The sequence below is a fragment of the Varanus komodoensis genome, unplaced genomic scaffold, assembly GCF_004798865.1.
Source record: "Varanus komodoensis strain SLA01 unplaced genomic scaffold, ASM479886v1 scaffold1, whole genome shotgun sequence".
NCBI classification, from domain to species: domain Eukaryota; kingdom Metazoa; phylum Chordata; class Lepidosauria; order Squamata; family Varanidae; genus Varanus; species Varanus komodoensis.
In genome coordinates, this window is record NW_025335268.1 from 22372552 (window position 1) to 22392519 (window position 19968).

At 36.7% G+C, this 19968-nt stretch overlaps 2 protein-coding genes across 12 annotated transcripts in view; one reads left to right on the forward strand and one right to left on the reverse strand.

Annotated features, from left to right (window-relative positions):
- The window catches only part of AKT3 (AKT serine/threonine kinase 3), a 186434-nt gene extending 174982 nt beyond the window's left edge, over positions 1-11452 (forward strand). For 3 of the 8 annotated variants that reach the window (XM_044419601.1, XM_044419584.1, XM_044419593.1), the window contains exons 13-14: positions 9832-9934; positions 11106-11452. In XM_044419601.1, coding sequence (XP_044275536.1) covers positions 9832-9934; positions 11106-11191 — 189 coding nt within the window. In that variant the 3' untranslated portion in view covers positions 11192-11452. Of the gene's footprint in view, positions 1-3207; positions 4145-4625; positions 4685-7276; positions 7581-9831; positions 9935-11105 lie in introns of those variants that run through there. The other 5 variants (XR_006413700.1, XM_044419611.1, XM_044419638.1 and 2 more) reach the window with 5 other exon arrangements.
- Positions 11453-12295: 843 nt separating this feature from the next.
- SDCCAG8 (SHH signaling and ciliogenesis regulator SDCCAG8) overlaps positions 12296-19968 on the reverse strand; it is a 138779-nt gene continuing 131106 nt past the window's right edge. For 2 of the 4 annotated variants that reach the window (XR_006413677.1, XM_044419513.1), the window contains one exon: positions 12296-12524. Coding sequence is in view for 2 of the 4 variants with exons in the window: in XM_044419513.1 (XP_044275448.1) it covers positions 12522-12524 (3 nt within the window). In the remaining 2 variants the exon portion in view is untranslated. Of the gene's footprint in view, positions 12525-18549; positions 19059-19968 lie in introns of those variants that run through there. The other 2 variants (XR_006413676.1, XM_044419495.1) reach the window with 1 other exon arrangement.

Below are 19968 nucleotides of genomic sequence, written 5' to 3' on the forward strand. Positions count from 1 at the left end.
ATATGATCTACCTTGCTTAGGCTTAAAGTCTTGTACCCCTTAAAACTTCCACTACTTGTTTTGTTTTGTTTATTTTATTCCTTTCAGTTTTATTTTCACAACAACCTTGTGAGTTAGCTTAGGCAGAGGAGTCTGTGACTAACCCAAAGTCACTCAGTGAGTTTTCTGGAGCTAGAACCTGGAGCTCTCAAGTACCGGTCCAACATGTTAAGATACTTTCTCTCCCTCTCTGTCTACCTCCTTTTATTTTTCTGCTTTCTGTCAGTGTTGCATACATATCAAGCATGCACTGGATCTTTGTGTATGGAAGATCTGCCCTCCACACATGTTGATCATTAGTAGTTGTTGCTCTTCACAGGAAACCGATCAGCTTGAACAGGTGGAGCAAAAGAATTCTCTGGTGTATATGCAGATGCAACATCTTGTTGCACGCAAGCATGTTTTGACTGGGGATGTGATTTTAACTCTTAGGCATATATTTAGTCCAACACAGCTGCAACTATATTACAAGTATGTCAGTACTTATTATCATTTCCTGAAAATAATAAAGCTAAAGATAGATAAAAGTGCACCACAGAGGGTTTTCTGATTGTCCTGTCAGATATAGCACTTTGTGCCTCAACAGGAGCTTTTCAGGGGACTGCCACAAGAAGGCAGAGCAGAATGCTGCTCCCCAACGAGTGTGTGCACAGAACTCCATATGTGGTATTTGGGAATCCAGCCAAGGCTTGGGGTAGCAAAGTAATGTTAGAAATCTTATTTAAGGATCTTACTGCATTTTTCATCTCAATTAAATCTGGTGTACAAACTTTCTACTGTGTAAACCACTGTTGGGAAATGAAATTTCCAAAGCAAAGGCATTTGTTTAAACATTAATCATGGCTTTTCAATTTACAAAAGAGTTTCAGTTGGCTTTTTATTCCTTATAAGTTTTAAATGGAGAAAATTACAAGCACATATTAAGAAACTATACTAGCTATGTTATTAATAAATTGAACACTTTAAGTTTAAAAATGCAGTTCCATATTTAATCCTCCAATACCAGTGGGTTTGCTTTGGTTCCCAAAAACTCTTTTAAGTATTTGTATGGGTTCTTTTTTGTTTTTGTTTTAGTAAGCCTGAACTACTCTGTTGAACAGTTAGTAGTCATGTATGGTTTCATCTTCATTCCCTTTTCATTTTTTTGAAGAATATGTATTACTGCAACACTTTTTTTCAATTACTGTATCGGAATGAATGAAAAACTGAAACCAAAAAAGCACTTAAGTTAATTGGTATCTCTTCTGTGTAACATAGCTTCAAAATAGCTGTGGCAATAACTTATTTTTCCTGTATCACAAGCACATTTTATTTAGTTTTAATTTGGTTTTCCACTTCAAGAAAATTGGAGGGATTTTTCTGGTTTTTTATGTTGCATTTCCTTACCTGCGAATTCCTGTGTCACGTTATAACATTGCAAAGCACTGTGGGGTCCATTGGATTCTAGAATTACCTTGAGGTTTATTCTGCTTCCAAGTATTTTTTTTTTAATCTTGACACAGGAATTAATACTCTGTTCCTGCAAACTTCCTAGTTTGAAAAGTTCTTTTGAAAATGCAGACAGTCCTTTAGGCTTTTGGGATATATTTCACTTTCAGGACATTCTGGTTCCTTAGTGAAGATTGTTTAACTGGTGTGTTGATGGGTGGTATTCACATGTCACAGGTTCAGTTGCCTCTAGCAAAAGAATAGAAAGTTACTGCTCAATGTGTTTGCAGTTCTGTTTCAGAAAATTAAGTTAACATTGTGGGGTCTAATGTACTCAATCGTGTTTTTGCGTTAGATTATATTTTTTCAGTTTTTATTATTAATTACATTCATTGTTACAATCTAATGCCTTGTTTTGTGGTCTTTCCAAAATCAAATGCTACTTTTACCTTTGTCTAGGCCTCTGAATGAGTCAATTGGAGCCCCCAATAGTAGATTAATACTGTCTAAATAAATGGTGGAGGTGGGTTAAAATCTCATCCTAAGTTTACTGAAACTTCTATCCTGAATATTTGACTAGTTATTTCCTTTGAAAGTAGCATTGAACAATTAAGAAGAAAATTGAAGAAAAATTCTCTGTTCCTTTATTTGCAAGAGGAGCAATCTAAAACATATATCTGTGTGATTGTTTATTCTGTGGTGTTTCTTATTCCTATTGTAACAGATATTCTGATTGTAAATAAATGTTGGTTCATACTTTAGTATAAGACATTTAAAGTGATTATTTTTATTGTATTGATCCACAACTCTGGTGTTGATAATGGTGCTGTGGACACTGGTGTTTTAAACTGCTTTTTGTCTTGTTATTTTTGTTGCTTCCTAAGTTCATTTTCTATGAGCCGGTTTGGACATAATGGCAGTATTTGGAAGCAGTTTGTAAGTTATTTCCATCATGTCAGGTCTTGGGCATTTGGGCTTATTCATGGGTTAAACAACTCCAAGTTACCACATTGTTCCTTCTTGGTTATTGAATAACCCACAAATTGCTACTGAATACCACCAGTATCAAAATTTGGGTTTAGATAAGTAGCACTGGTTGAGTCATCATGTCTTTGATCTAGCTTTGGTAATATAGAGAGTGCTTTAACTGTTTGTTCACCTGCCAAAGGACAGAGGGGCTGTTATGAAGCCACTGGACTTACTATTGTATGCCTGACTTTGGGGTATGGTTGCAGATGAGTTGATGGAAGATGAATTGAACCAAACAAAACCACTCTAATAATTATTGTTAGAAGGTTCTTTGATGTGGGAGGCATAGGGACATAAGTAATTAATGATTTGGCTCTTTCTGATCACTTAGGTTGTAATCTTGTGATGCTTGTGAATTGGTTGTTGTATGCGGATTTTCAGTTTTTAGGGGTCAAATGGCAAAATGCTCTTTTTTCTAACTCCATTTAGTGATCAGACTTATGACTATCTTCACATTTGAACAGTTGTGCATACTTTTTGAATGCACTTTACTCTGGAAGGTTTATCATAGGACAAAGCTGTACAGTTTGTATAAGCTAAGGCAGCAGACCTTCAGTGGGGAAATCTAGTCCTCTGGGTGTCTGAATCCAGTTGATGCATTTTGGACAATCAGGGAATGATGCTGCAGAGCCTCAGAATAACTCATATCCTGACTGCTTCAGTTTCCTCTGACCCTTGCCAGCTGAAATTTCTCCCTTTCCCCCTGTCCAGGTTTGCATTCTTGACCTCAAGCAGCCAGCATGGTTCTTTCCATTCTGACTGGATCATGGATTCCCTCTCCAAGGTTGGATCACTATCTATAACCTAGGATCTGGAAATTCATTGTATTCTATGTCCCCCTCAAACACTGTCTTGAGGCCATAGGATTTTTCCCTTAAGCTACAGTATGATGGCCTTTGGGACCTTACATAGTTTGTTCTTTGCCCTGACAGCCACTGGAGTGCAGACTACCAGGCTGAAAGAGGTTCAGTAGTCCCAGCTTCACAGATGGATTAATGTTTCCCATCCAGTATACTTATGGGTGGTAGTTTTGTACATTCTCTCTACATTCTACATTCTTTAAACTCTTTGTACTTATAGCTCATCATATGACGCTGTTAAGCAAAATTAAACATTACACATGTAGTAAATGTAGACTACATGCGCTTTACAGTTAGACCGCCTGGGAGGCCTCTTCTGACTTGCTTTTTTTCCTGTGTTTCTATGTTTCTAATATAGGATTCCCAACCAACCAGTTCACTGTAAAATAGTGAACATATGGTCTTGGATTCAGAGAGCCACTTATGTGATTAGAGGGTGCTTTTGTTCATATAAGAGGTATGTCTCCTACTTCCAGGTGCAACCCTGATTACATCCAATGCCATCTTGGACTGTGTCTTGAACTGCTTGAGTGGCTTTTGGAGGATGTACAGGATTGTGCTAGGAAGAAGGTGGCAGGAAAGTCTCATTATGCAAGTGCAACCGTTCAAGGTTTTTTAATATTTAAAAGAACCCCAAAGCTCTATATCAGGGTTAGGCAACATAATCTGTGAGGGCACCAGTGTGCCTCCAGACACCTGCAAGGTGCTCTACCCCTCCTAACATATTTTCTTATGAGCTCTGAATTCAAAGGGATTATTTTGTATGTTGGGCATGGACCCCACTTCTGTCTTGTGCTCAGTCCTTTGGATAGGTTACTTGTCCTTTGTGAGTAGCCATGCCTCTCATGGCAGCTATTTTATGTTAGGGTCCATAGTAGCTTCTTGCATTGCCAAATGTGCCACAGGTCCAAAATAGTTGCCTGCCCCAGTCCAACATGAAGAAGCATGCTATTAAGTGTTCAAATGTATTTTTAGATCATATAAAATCCCAATATCCCAAACATTTGCCATTTAACTAAAAAAAATCAACCAAACGGGGTTATAAAATCAGCATACAATTCTCTTTAGAGAAGACAGATGTGTTAATTGTTCGTTGTTGAAAGGTTCTTGTCCAACTCTAATTCTAGATAGTCATCCCATTCTAGATGGTCCCATCCCATTTTAGATGGTCTTGTGTATATTATTTTAACTATTTTTCATGATACCCATTTAGAAGTAATATTATTAGGAAGGGTTTTCTTACTGCATTTCTCTTATTTTCTTCTGGAGGTGGTGTTGAAGTCCTGTGTGTTGGTTCCCATTTCTTGACAAGAGTTCTTCAGAAGCTGGTAATGTTTGTAGAGGTTTTTTCTCTAAAATTGGGTGATTTGTTTTTACAGTATCCATAAACATTTGTGCCCAAAGGAATATTCTACCAGACGTAAAATGTACACTTAAATTTAAAAACAAAAATAATGTGAACTAAGGCTACAAATGGGCACACATCTGTCCTACAGTATAATGGGAGTAAAAGAACCTGCTCAAAGGAACCAGCACCAAAGTTGGTGATGAAATAAGGGTGAGAAAGGTGGGTTAAGTCATGAAAGGGCACTATCCATAGGTTTTGTGAGGAAGGAGACTCCATGGTGATAACTGGAATAGTGGAAATGCAAATGTCAGTCCTCAGTGATACATATAACCTTGGCTACCCAGGTCTAATGTAAAAATTGCTTAATTGTATGTAATATACACACGAGAAGCAAGACCCACTTTGTTTGTCCAAGTAAGTGTCCACAGAATATATTTTTATTTTTCACTTGCTACATTGCAAATGTCATTATGTATGGGTGTGAAAGCTGGATAGTGAAGAAAGCTGGCAGGAAGAAAATTGATGCATTTGAAACATGGTGCTGAAGGACTTTGTGAATACTCTTGACTGGCAGAAGGAGAAGCAAGTGAGTTCTAAATCACCTAGGCTGCATTTTTCATATTCAAAATATGACGTAATTTTAGCAACAAAATGCACTTGCATTATGTTGTTGTTTTTATGTGTCATCAAGTCATCCCTGACTTATGATGGCCCTATGAATGAAAACCCTCCAAAATGTCCTATCCACAAGAGCTCTGCAACTCTTGTAATTTAAGGCTGTGGCTTCCTTTATGGAGTCAATCCATATCATACTAGGTCTTCCTTTTCTTCTGCCTTCAACTTTCCCTAGCTTGATTGTTTAATGGAGTGAGTCTTACCCATAATTAACTAATACATATGTTTTGTTACAATAATCACTGTTAACTTTTATCCTCCTTCACTGTGTTAGAGAATAAGCCTTGAAAAAGTGCTAAATTGAGAAAAAATAAAGCAACTATTGGCCCAGGGTACAAAATAATGCATGGACTCATGCCATGTGGAAAAACATTTTTGTAACTAAGATTAATTTAAAAAATGTTTATGATATATAACAATAGTTTGAAAGTCAACTTTTCAAGGAAGAGATGTGCATGCCTTCAACCTACATAAAAGAAAGAAATGAGTGTGATTTGTTGTGCCAGCTGGTATTTTTCAGTTTCTGACTAGAAGTTGCCATATCATCCAAACCCAGTCATTAAGGGTTGTGCAAGGGTTAAACTACTTGTGGATAAATCAGCAACAGACCATGGGTTGAGAATTGCATATGCAAAATGCCAGGTGGGCACATCGTGGTTTAAACAATCTACAGTAGGTTGTTTGATCATGTAAATTGGTACAGTGCTATGCTAGACTTGAGAAAATTGAATTGAATCCAGCAAGACAGTTCTTGCTTTCTTGAGGTGGAGGAGATGGGATGTAAGCCTGCTTGTAAATTGTGAGTTCTTTTCAGTCAGGTTGATTTCAGTGTAATAAGTGAAGGAACTTTGCTCATGCACAGTGGCATTCTTATTTTCAATTGTATTGCATGTTCTATATCTAAGCCCTGCCATAAACACACAGAACAAAGCCTCGTCTAAAGCTCTGTAGCACCAGATCATGTGTGGTGTGTTCTTTATTTTGTAACATACAAGTATATAAATCGTTAAGCAGTGAAATAGTAAATTTATTTTTAAATTCTCATCTAAAATATGCCACTTCATTGATTGGGGGAGTGAGGAATGAACTATTTTATGGATTCATTCCAACAACTTTGAAGATTGGTTATTAATAATATGGGATGTTAGGGAAACTGTCTTTAAGAGTTGAACTTGATAAGAAGTTTAGATTACAATCCCAGAGTTTAGCATATTCTGAAAAGAAAATTAGAAGAAAAAACTTTTTATATAACTTTAGCAGTATACAGAAAGTAATTTTTTGCTAGTTCTCCTGTTGGTTTGCTTTAGCAAGAATGAAATGAAAGTGCAGTGGGAGAGGAAATGATCAGATCCCAGAGGCTTCTTTGGATTGGCTCAATACTCCAGGTTACACATAAAATTTGGAAGCCAGGTGTATAGGGCCATTGTGGAGGCCCAGACAGTACCACATTGTTCCTGCCACATTGTGAATCATAAATCATGAACTGATGTCAAATTCTAGATGGAATTTTTCATGTTCTAAATATTAGTTGTAGTAGCTTGATTCAGACAGTTTTCACAGTGCCATAGCAGGAGGGAAGTACTCCCTCCTCCAAGCACACCGCCCTTTAGCAAAGTCTTTCTGGTTTGTTAAACCAGTTTCCCATGACATCCAGGCTGAGAAACTGGTTTAAGTGATCCCTGAAACCAAGATTATGAAATAGGGTGCTGGTTTGCAATGCTGGTTTATGGAGAGCACTTAAACCACCTTTTCCTCATTCAGATAGACACTGGTTTCACACACTAGGAAGTCTTTCCTTAAGATGGGAGTATGAGGTGAGGAGGGATGGCTTGTTTGAGCAGGAATGTTTATTTATTTATTTAATTTATTTAAAATATTTTTACCCCATCCTACACAGAAATCGTTCCAAGATGGCTTGCAATACTAAGAAGGAAATGTTAGGTATGAACTGAGTGCCAAGTGTGTTTAAGGCATTTCAGTGCTTGCATGCTTGACACTCTTGCAGTTTATGGTACTCACGCTTACGTATTCGTTTTCATTTTTAGTTTTGTGTTATTTTGGGGTGGATGTTCAATGCTTTTTAAATAGTTACAATCATTTTTTCAATTTGTGCATTCTTGGTATTTTTAGTATAACTTCACTAGTTACTAGCTGTAACCTTTGTATCTCTGTGAACCTGTACCCCTACACTCCTTACACACTCTGTGACTATACTCAACTGTGTTCACACTAAAACACAGTGAAAATTAAAAGTAGTGAGCTGTCACTAGAAAAGGCAAATAAATATAATTTTACCAAATTAAATTGAGAGACTTTGAATGTGTTAATATTATTATACATTGATCCTTAGCTGTGGTGCTGTAACTAGCATTTTAAGGATAATCTGATGCTAATACCTAATGTTTGTAAATGCAACATGTTGCTTTTCAAAATGGGATTAAAGAAATGTTTGCTATTCAAAGACAGACTGATTGAGGTACTGAAATATGGGTGGGTTGGTTGTTTGATCGTTTTTTGTGAGTACACCATTCCAACTTATAAAAAAACAGTAACAGAATTTTTTGGGCGGGAGAGGAATAATGAGAAAGGATATCTTGCTTCTCTATAGCATTAGACACTGGGTACTGCATATATGCCTAAATGTGTTGCCACTAGTGATGGTCATGAATACAGTTCATTAGATCAGTCTGAGAATGTAGGAGTCTCCCAAGTTTCTTGGAAGAGAAGACTAGTTAATAGTACTTTTGTGCAGGATATGGTACTGAGTAATGTGAAAAAGAGATTACTAGGCCACTGGTCCAACTCAACACAGTTCTTTCTGTGCTAGATAATGTTATGCATATTCTGTATCTACAAAAATGGAACTTAATTTGCAACATTTGCTGTGGAAATGTAGGCAGATGGATGATGGATGTTAACCAATCCCAGTGTCAGATCCAGATAATATGTTGAACTTGGTGAGTTGTAGTGCAGGGCTGGGCTGAAAGAGGCTTCCCCACAACTGGAGAGAGGCATCTTCTGTGAGTTGAGCTTTTCCACTTACATAGACCATTTTTTTTCAACTTTGAACTGGAGTTTAATTCACAAGAGTAATGTTTCTTTAGCTGTGTAATCCTATCAAAAGCCTCTTCAAAAGTAAATGTGAGGAAACTGCGTATAGGACTGTGGATTAAATTAACATTCCTTTCTAAGAGTAATAGGTAGAATAGTGATTAACTTTATAAGAATTGTTTTAATGCATCGCAGTGCATTTTGAAATCATACAACTTAAACACAATTCCCAGCTCCCCTGGGGTTGGGACAGCAATTATATATGTATAAATATTTCATTAACCAACTGACTGCTTAGGACAATGAAAACTATTCTATGGAACTACATAGTTCAGCTAGGGTTCAGATATAAATCGCAGGATATCAGTTCAACAAGTTGATGAAAAAATTATTGCCTTACTGTATGAATTAATATTTTTCACTTAATTTTTTATGTTGAATGGAATTCTGTGGCTCTGGAATTGGCCTTTATACATTACAGTGAAGGTACATTACAATGGAGCAATATTACTATGGAGCTAAATGGAGCAATATTACTATGAGAATACATTTAAATATTCTTTTAGCAATAATGTTTGAATCCCAGTGTTAACCAAGAAATGAAGTTTCTTTGCCAGAATTAAAGCATTCTAAAGATCTATTCATAAGCATTTTTTATTTTGGATATAATATTTGTAGGAGATAAATGCTTCTCAGTCACACATTTCTGTTGTCAAGATTACAAAAATTAATATGTGTGTGTCAATAGATAGTAATTTGGAAATTAAGGAACTTTATAGCTTAAGTTTGTTCTATTTTCTAAAATTAGGCTGCCATTTAATAGAATTGTGAGGGCAAGACCTAGCATCGGCACATAACATCCTAGGGCAACTACCATGGTCCCAGTAAGTGGCCAGCACAGGAAGTGCCTAGCACTGCAGACCCTCCACCCGCGGTCCCAGCATGGTGGCCAGCTGCAGTTGTGACCTGCTGTTTTAATGTCTTACAGTGCCCTGGAGTGATGCTATGTTAGATACTGCAGAGCTTCATAGGAAATTAAAATGGTAGCTACTTTTTTCCCTCGAAACAGAATGGGTTTACCAGAAGGCACCTTGTCCAGTGGCTCCTCAAAGGCATTCTTCTAATCATTGTACAAAAAATAGTAAAGCATAAGTAGACAATCACAACCAAAGTAAAAGTAAAGTAGAATGGGAGCTTTTTCCTTTGCTTTCTGAATTTTCCAGGTTTCAGAAGCTGGAATAACAAACACAATGGCCTGAATGACCTACCACAAACTAGTTTCCAAATGATTTTCGATTTATGGTTCAAGCTGTTCTAAGATCTTAACTTATTCCTTATATTTCTGTTTTAAGTTGGTTGTGTTCCCATTCATTAATGCTTTTTTCTTCCCCAATCCTTCAGCTTGTCCCTCCTTTTAAACCTCAAGTGACATCTGAGACTGACACCAGATATTTTGATGAAGAGTTTACTGCTCAAACTATTACAATAACACCACCTGAAAAATGTACGTATCTTAGAAATAGGTAATGTTTATTTTTATCCAAAAGTGATATTTGAGGAGGGCCCCCCCAAAAAATCAGTGTGGTTTGAAAGATTTATATCTAATGACTGCATGATAAGAAGGCAGCTGATGCCCCCACCCGGAAAAAAACCCTTCCTTTTCCTCTCCCTTTCCTTGCAATTAGAATGTAATGGTTAGACTCTCTTGGATAGTGAGTGTTGTTTACCCTGTGGTACTGTGGAGGAAGTGAGCTGCAGAGGGAGGAGGGGAAAAGAAACATCAGTTCAGTGACCTATCTTTCACTCAGTGTAACCATTGGATACAACCTCAATTCTCTTGAGGGACCTGGTAAGAGATTTTCAGTATTCACATTTTAGGATTAATGACATACCGCTTGAGCAATTCAGAATCTGTCTCCTCAGACCTTTCACACGGTTGCTAATAGACCTGGTACTTGTAGAAGTGAATGGGAAAAGTCCCAAATGTTAAGTTACATAGGTTAAACAAAACTTCCTCAGTTCAACAGAGTAATTAAAGTAGTTGACTACAAGTTTGTTAGGCATTTTGTTGACTCCTACCTGGTAGTAAAGCAGATTATAAAGTGCATATCTGCATGTCACAGAACAGTTCTGATGGTTAACTTTTTCATTCAGGTAATCTATTCTTTTCAGGATCCAATAGATAAGAGTAAATAAATTAGTGCTTGGCTTTGTAAGATCTTTGCATCTCTGTGGACAGGAGCACAGCTTTCAGGCCAATCATTATTCTATGAATTTAATTGGCATCCCATAGATGAAATGTATGCACACATCCTTTGAAAAGCAAAGACACAGTCTGCAGTGCTGTACTGTTATCACTTACATTATATATGTAATATAATCTATTTAGTCTAACTGGAGAAAGCATGCTATCTTTCTACAGCTTCTAATTGTTGTCGTTGGTCAGTTGCAAAGTCGTGTCCCGACTCTTCATCACCCCATGGACAACATTCCTTGCTAATGTTATATACTTTACTGAAAAGAATATTAAGATCTTGTCTGCTGAAACAGTGGTCTGTTTTTTGCTATGTGTAGTACTACTAAAATATGTGCAGAATTCTATGTATCAGATTTAAACACTAAAGACTGTACAGGAAAATAATTGTTCTGAGTACCTTTAAACTTCATTTCCACAGATGATGAAGATGGTATGGATTGCATGGATAATGAAAGACGGCCACATTTCCCCCAGTTTTCCTATTCTGCAAGTGGACGGGAATAGCTCATTGTTTTGTTCTGCTGCTTCACAGTCGTATATTTATCACTGAAAATGATTCCTGAACATCACCACCAGTACTTGCTATTATTTAGGATAGCAGAGCACTTTCAGAGATCATTCCAAATTGAACAAGTTCCCATCCTGACCAGTCAGCCTCTTTGATTTATCTGCATGACATTATATATTGGCCTAAGGTCCCCTGCTGTTACTGCTGTCCACTATTTCAGCATGAAAGTAACAGTAAGAAGCAAGCCAAAAATATTGTGAAGTTAGATGACAAATTCCCAATGGTGCGTTATGTGCACAGGTGACTATCATTTTCTTATCTTCTCAGAGCAGAGGCTAAAGGACATGTTGGTCTGAGAAGTATTCCTCACTTCTTCTAGAAGACAAATCAAAATTCTAATAAAAATGACAGTTTATGATGTTTTCACACATCTGTTTGAGCTGGACAGAACCAGGAACATAGAAGGTGGTGGTGTACATATGCAAAGCTTTTGGTAGGCATATCATCACTTGAATCAGACTTGTCATTAACATCTGGATGAAAACATTCAGGAGAAGGACTTATAATTGTTAATATATATAAATATTATATATATATAAATATATATATATAATTTTTTAATGTTGGATACTACACAAGAAGCAAAAAGACTGGGATCACGTAGCCTCCCACTTAGACTTCCAGATTCATGTGCAATTATGGAAAATGGGACCTTTAACATGCAAGAAATTAAGGCGTAAAAGCAGCAACTGATGTTGTTTAAAGGTCTTACGATTTGCATCTCTTTCATGATTTTCTTTTCTTTTTTTTCCTTTATTGATAAACATCACCCTTGGAGGCTGGAGAATGTAGACAGGAATAACAACATCGCTTTTCACCAAAATTTGTACACTAAGGTAAACAGGAGTTTGCCGTACATGTTTTTATTTTGGGTTTGTGAATTAGCTTTCTTTCTTCAGGTGTTTTAACTGAATATTTTTGTTACACTTCAGTAGTATTTATTTTTTTTTAGTGACAACGATTGTATGTATCATGTTTGCAAATGCTGCTACATCCTAGAAAAGGCTTACCATTTGTTGTGTAATGTGTGGAAGAACTGTACAAGCTGAACAAAATAATGCACTTTTTCTCCCATGTGACAATGTTAACAAGACTCTGAAAGTGTACCTTGTACTTAGAATCAGGTTTCTGTAGTTGAAACATTTCACGGTCAAGAGAAAATCCCAACACTGTGTATCCAGAGGATTTCTGCACTGTCTGCTCAAGGTGAATGTAGTATAGGAGTCTGATGACATCACTGAGAAGTTCACATGACCAAGTCCATAATCACTACAAGAAAAAATAATTTACTATAATGTTTCAGCCAATAGATTCGGATGATTGAAATAGCCATTATGTGCTGTTTCAACTATTGCCAGACAGATATGATGTTAGTGAGCTGAATTATCAAAATGATTATTGAACAAGATTTCTGATTGTTTTATTTTGTGATAAAAAGTAAACAGAGGGGGGATGCAATTTGTCAAACAGGCTTTGGTGATGGTAGTTGGGATTTTCCAAATGGGCCAGTAAATGAAATAATGGTGCGTGCCAGTGGCATCGGCATCACAGAATGCTACTCCATGGGATTTTCATTGCCGTACCTTGGCTTCATTATCTTTTCAGCTCCTTTAAGAAACTGTGATTTAGCCAAGTATTACAATTGCTGTGTACATGATTTTTGAAAAGAAAATAATATTTCATGCAGATGTCTCAGCCTCTTGATGCTGAAAATTTATAGATACCCTGGAATAAAGACCACTGCAGGCAGTGGAACACACTGGGGTTATCAAGAGGCAAGTGGGCATTTTTTAAGGCAGCTAAGACAAACCCATACTTTCCATCGGCATAGTAGATTTTATCTTAACTTTGTACCACAGCAGGTCATGAATAGTGTGCACCACTTGAGTGGATGGAGTACAGAATACATCTGCACATATTATTAAAAAGTATGACACTGAAGTAGTGTGGCGCAATCACAGTACTTGACAGAGATTTAGTTCATGAGTTGATGAGCAGTGTCCCAGCATACCAAATGTGACCACATGATTACTTAATAATATTCACAGTGGTCTTAATCCAGAGTTTCTTATATGCAAAAATCTCTCTGCTGGCCAGATGGACAGTGTGGTCATTTATGACCACTTTTCACCCTTTAATGTGGGCAGAGCAAAAGCTAAATAGCCTCACACTCCTACTGGATGATCATCACTGTCTGAGTTAGTACCACCACCAATCTGTGTGTAAGATATATGCCAGCCTAATCTAGTAAGAAGCACCATATGCACAACCCCTGATGTTAGATATGGGATTCCCCTCTCTTTCTTACATGAGCATGACATCTGCACATGAATCAACTTTGCTGGATGGAACAAGTGCGCCTTTCCATGACTTAAAACATTTCCTAATTAGGCTGGACTGCAGTTTATAGCAGTGCTATTTTAGCTTGCTTCTAATCTATAGCAAATAATTTAACATATAATAAAAATATCAAGCTGTTATATTTCAATGTTAAAATAATGTTTATAGAAGCCAATAGTGAATTATTTGACAACCATGCAAAATACGTCAGTCAATATGCAGGGTCATTCCATGGAATCCCAAGTGTATATTTTGGAAAGAATAGCATCTCATTCTGCAGTTTAAATGGTTAAAACTACTGTTATGATGAACATTTAAAAATCAATCTTTTGTCACAACTATACCTTGATACCAAACTTTGTTGAGGATCTATCAATTTCAGAATTGCTGAAAATAGCTCTGGGAACATAAGCTAGTAAACTCTAATTCTGGGGAAAGGGTAGAGAGACAATGCAGGTGTTCAATATATACAAGTCTACAAAGCGGAAGGTTTGTGGCCTCACTCTCTGTGCTGTTGCAGGGTGGGTTGTTGGCCTTATATGGCTACCCAAAAATCAGTTTTATATTTTTGTGGTATGATGCAATACAATAAGAACTGGCTCATTCGGTATTATTTCAAAGGCCTTCTCCTAGAGCATAATACTATTTTTTTCATTTGTAACCCTTTTTACTCTTGTGAGGGTCCCAACACTGTTTACACAGTCCATTTTATCATCCTAACAACCTGCTGAGGTAGAATAGGGTGAGAATCAGTGACTGCCCAAAGTGAATTCCATGGCCAAGTGGGAACTAGAAACCAAATCTCCTAAAGTCTGACATTAAACCACATACGAGAAAAGTAAGGCAACTGTGAAAACAGGGCAACTGTGCTTATGGTCAAGAAAATATAGACATGAATGTCTGCTTTACCTTGGAGTTATCTACTCAATGCATTTATGGTATCATAAATTATTGTTAGCAGTTTCTGGCACATTCAGAGGAAGCTCAGGTAACAGAATGAGATGCCTTTCCCAAAAAAAACAAAAACAGCCAGTTTTATTAATCCTCAAATTACAGTATTTCCTGCACAGGCATAGAGCTCTAGCAATGCATTATTGCTTAATGGTTTGAATTATAAATGACAATTAGCTGACAAAAGTAAGCTTTTGGTAGTCTTGGATAGCTTCTTTAAAAGAGCTATACAAGTTCCGTGTCTTGTGAAAAAGGCTGGGATTTCTTAGCACCTGTCTATGTAGCTTCAGTGGGATGCAAAATAATTTCATCAGCTTCCTTAAGGGCACAAAGCATGCAATTATCTCATTTTTGTGAACATATGAGACAACAGCCTTTTCATTGTGACATCTGAGATGTGTATTCAATTGATTTTGTGCAATACCATGTCGACACAATATAATTTCATATATTCAGTTCCTTTGCATCTGAGACAAAAAATAAGATGGACATAATCATAGATTCAATATTCTCTGTAGCATCAAGATGAACATTTTTTGACAAATCTTGACAAATGCAAATAGTTGCTGTGTTTTCATTATTTTGGCCCTTAACCATACATATCATTTATGATTGCTCTGTTGAATAGCTTTATATTGTCAACAATTACTGCTTAGGAAGTCCATGCAAGTTATGCATAGTTTCCTTTTTACCTCTTGACATAAGCATTGCTACAACATTTCAGCATAGAACACTGTAGTGTAGAGACTTCATACTTTCCCAAATGCAATTGCATGCTGAGTTCTGGACCCAAAGAAGCAATTAGGAAACAGTTATCTGCCCACAGTGCACACCATAGTAGTCTTTACTATGTTTATGCTTCTCTCCCTTTGTATTATGTTCTCTAGAGAAAGGGGTTTTTAAATACCTCACTTGATCCAGTTCACACTGCAATATAATATTTATAATCCTCCCATAATGGAGGATCAGGATGCAACAGCTGTGTGTGTGTGTATTTATGTACAACACCCTCTCCCCCGTACCACAGAGGGCAACAGAAATTCGGATTCTCAAATTTCTCTAAATCAAATTGCACCTCTGTGTATTTTTATCTTAAATTTGCCCACAGAATGGCACATGTACCCAGAGAGAGGTTTTAACACGCAAAATAAACAATTAGAGTTCTCCTCAGAGTATTATTAGATCAGGAAAGCTCCAAATAATTGCAAAAATATTTTGATTATCAGTATTCATTTAAAATTGTCGCAAATAGGACTTTGTTCCCAATGTCACATGAATGGATCTGTGCTTGTGACTTGAACTCCTTCCCAAGCTTCTCTTGATGTAAGAGAATTAGCAAGAGAGCTTTTGCACAAGTAGACTTCAATTAATGTTGGGTGAAACCTCTGATAATTCATGTTACTTCGTATGCGTACAAAAATTAAAGCTGGCTTGTTATGTCATGCAAACTGCCCACATTTGCTTTAGTATCGATGCTTATAGAACTATATACTTTTGTTATGTTTAATACCAATCAAACTGAATTTGACCCTTGAGTTCACATTCATACATGGAATGACCCTTGAGTGCTTGGAAGTAGGTATCTGCAAGTCAATTCCCAATATTTTAAAGCAGTTGAAATAAAACACAGTTGTGGCTGACAGAAATTCTTGAATTTTCACTTCTGCTTCCCCATAGCTTTCTCTGAGTTTGGCTAAAACATTGACAGATTTTTAAAAAAAAGCATAGTACATTCAGTTCAGACTTGTTGGTGCCAGTTTGTGCTGGCTTCCAGTGCCCTCTTGTTCTGCAGCCATCTTGAAGAAATAGGTTATTTCTGTTTATACTTTGGCAATTTTGCACACAGCTTTGCTTTCCTCCCCAATGATTCTTCCACCACATTTCTACTAATTAAATAGCATTTATTGCAGTATTGTTTTACAAAATTCCCAGCTTTCTTTATTTGCTTCTTGAAGCTGGCAGTTCTTGCGCGGGCCATATGCTTCTCCTAGAGCATAAATGTAAGGTTTTCCTTACTAACTGCAGGGTCTCTATATTACACCTCAATGTACACACTTTGCTGCTACTGTTTGTACTGTCTACAGTAGAATTTCCTTATCTTGCTCCTGGTAGTGCATTACAGGCAAGCATGAAATGTAAAATATTTATTTAAATAAAAAAAACTCTAAATTGGTAATTGAATTACCTCCCTGTAGCTTTAGAGTTTGTGAAATTTCTTGACCTTGCTAGTTCTTTCATTAGACCCATGACAGGTCTAGTCATGGTTAAGGACATTAAGCAGACATGACTACAATTCCAAGAAACCGTATTACTGTTGGTCATACTTAAATTGTTTATTTCCTTAAGTATATGGCCCACAAGGATGTGAAAAACTACAGCCGTTTTTGTACACTGTACATCCTTAGTATTTTTACACGTATATGATAGGGATGCACATTATTTTCCTTCGTACAGACAGCTTAAATAAAGCACTATGTCAATCTGCAACTTATGTGTTCATTGTTGCTTTTGTTTTGAAGTGCAAATGTGTAAAGCTTGCAACAAAAATGTTTCTAGTTTTATTCCTGATTTTTAGGATAAAAGCAATTACTTATCCCATGAAAATGGTAAACAATAAAATAGTATTTTTGTATTTCAGATTTCAGTAAATGTAAGCTGTGCACAACTTAGAAAAGTATAAAGCATAATATGCAGTCCACATAAAAGCAATTATGAAAGAGTGCTATATTAATTTATCTGACAATGTATGTGCATTCTCTCATCATACATGTGAAAACTAACAGACAGTGCCAAGTGCATTGTCAAGCTGATTTCAAAACTTTATATAAATGATTGGAAAATTGCTATAACTTGCATGGAGATTTTTCCTTTCAGATAAGGTTTGATATTTCAAAACTAAAAACATGTATGAAGTGCTAGTTAATTGCAAGATATTGTCCATAGGTTTTTCATAGAACAAAAGTGAAGGGAATGCATATAGGAGCTGGAAAGAGCCACAAAAACAAGGTGCAGGATTTATAATTGGGTTTGTAGAGAGCCTTGCTAAGGAGGACGGTAAAGCAGAGAAAGCCAAGTAGGAGATGGTTTTGAGAAACAGACTCGGTTTTAAGAACGATGAAAGGAAATGGCAAGTTTATTTTAGGAAGGAATTCAAGGTGGAAAAGGATTCAGCAAGTCAAAAATGAAAGCCTCTGGGATGAATTATGAAGGTTATGGGTAGGAACAGACACCAAAGAGGAGATAGATAAGGAAACAAGGGCAATGAAGAGTATACCTGAAAAAGAATCTCTGAGTGCCAACTGAAATTACTGATAAGCGAACTAAAAATTCTGACAATGTTTTTGCAGGGTTGAAGATAAGTTACATCTTCAATTTCAAGGTGTGGAACTTTCTCAGAAAATGCATAGATTCCAAAATGGAAGCCATGTAAAAATGGAAAACTTTTTTGTTTTTTCATCATCTCATATCTAAAAATATATATGTCATTTCCATACTCTGTGAGGTGAAGGAATTTGTGGGTAAAAATTGGAATACAGAAGCAGTTTTACTGACATAAAATGTGCTTTATTTCTTCATAATAGATATAAAATGGATGAGCAAGGGATACTATACAGAATTTAGTAAAAGACTGACAACTCTAAAAAGCTAAATAAAAAATTGTATTATCTAATTGTGCTAAAAACTCCCTATAGAAATGCTGTTCCAAACAACATCATAAACCATTCTGTGGGTCTTTATTATTGCTCTTCAAGCAATTATGGCATTCCAGCATTTTACAGTTTGGACAGGTCTCCTCTGGGTTTCAGTCATAATTTCATGATGTTATAAGCAAAAACAACTTCCTTACATTGCTGAATGGTGCTGATCTTGAGAAGTTTTTTAGTCTGGACTTGCAAAATACAACCAAATATTCCTCATGAATATTTCTCCAGCCCTATTATGTTGCCAGAAATAAACTTACAGGCTTACTATTCAATTGGACCCTACACATCGAAATTGCATGCTGGCAACATTGAATATTATAGTATTAAATAACTGCTAGAAGATGCTCAATAATGGCAAAAGAGTATTTCCTTTTGCTGCCAAGTTATCTCACAATCCTTTATCAAAACCAATTGTTGCTTCTTCTTTCCCAGCCAGTTTTCTTTTTCATGCTCCTTGTGTGTTAATAGAGTTGCACTGCTATTTACATTTTGTGCCATTTAGTTTTTCCTTCGAGGTCAGCCCTCATTCTGAAGTTCAGTGTCTATTGGTAGTCCATCAATATTTTTGCATTCTAACGTGTGTGCAACATGTAATTTATCTTACATTATGCTGTTCCTCGTTATTATTTGAATGCCAAAACAAGTCACTATCATTTTGATCTTGACAGGAAGCACAATGAGCATTCTTAAAGTAAAAGCTATTCTTGATGTCATTCCCCAGAATGGAGTCATGGCCCAGTTTAAAGTGTTTTGGTCTCTTGGCATGATTGCTCTCACTTTCAGAGGATTATAACATCAACTAGTACACCTGAAAAGGAAATGGAACCATTAGCAGCTAGCTATAAAATGCGTATTTTCAAATGTTCAGAAACAGGTTCCTCAACTTTAAATCATTCTACACCACTATGTACTTCGACATCTATTCTTGCATTTATGTCCTGCCTTCCATGGTGCTCCAAGTGGCATATGTAGAGCTGTCAGGAGTCTTCACGTCCAAGCAATCACTAGAACCAGAAGTGCTTAGCTGCAGCCTAATCGCTGCATCAGGCACCTTCAGATGACAACAATTATGTATCATGGGGGAAATGGATGGCCCACTTTTCACCTAGAAGGACCCAGAGTGGCATTCAGCATACTCAAAAGTTATATATTATACTCAATAAATAGCCAGTTTCTCAAAACAAGAAAGAACATAATACAGCCCCCTCATACATAGAAAGTACCAGCAGAAAGATGCTACTATTGGCAATAAAACTAAGTTCCAAGTCCATTAAACTCAAAAGTTTTAAATTTCTCACAAGAAACAAAGGAAACCTGGTGCACTTCAGCTGGGAAAATATTCCAACATGGCATCATCACAGAAAATGTCCTGCTCTTTGCCAAATCTTGGACTACAGCATGATCTCACACACTGGTCTTAATTCCAGGGCAGACCTGGTCTGAAGCTGTTTAGGGCTTTTCTAAGCAAAACCAAAAGCTATCATTTAAGCTATTCATGGTAAAGGAATCTGCCATTTTCAAGATTGTTCCACAATCTTCTAAACACGGTCTATTCCACAATGCTGGTATATTCAATGCTGAAATAGATCATCTAGCACATCAATTAGGAAAACAAAGCATTCTCAAAGGTAAGGGGTAGCTAATGAAGGAACCAGAAAAGTGTTTAGGTTTTTAGTGACTAGTCATGTTGAATCCTAGCAACAGCTGTGGTCAGAACA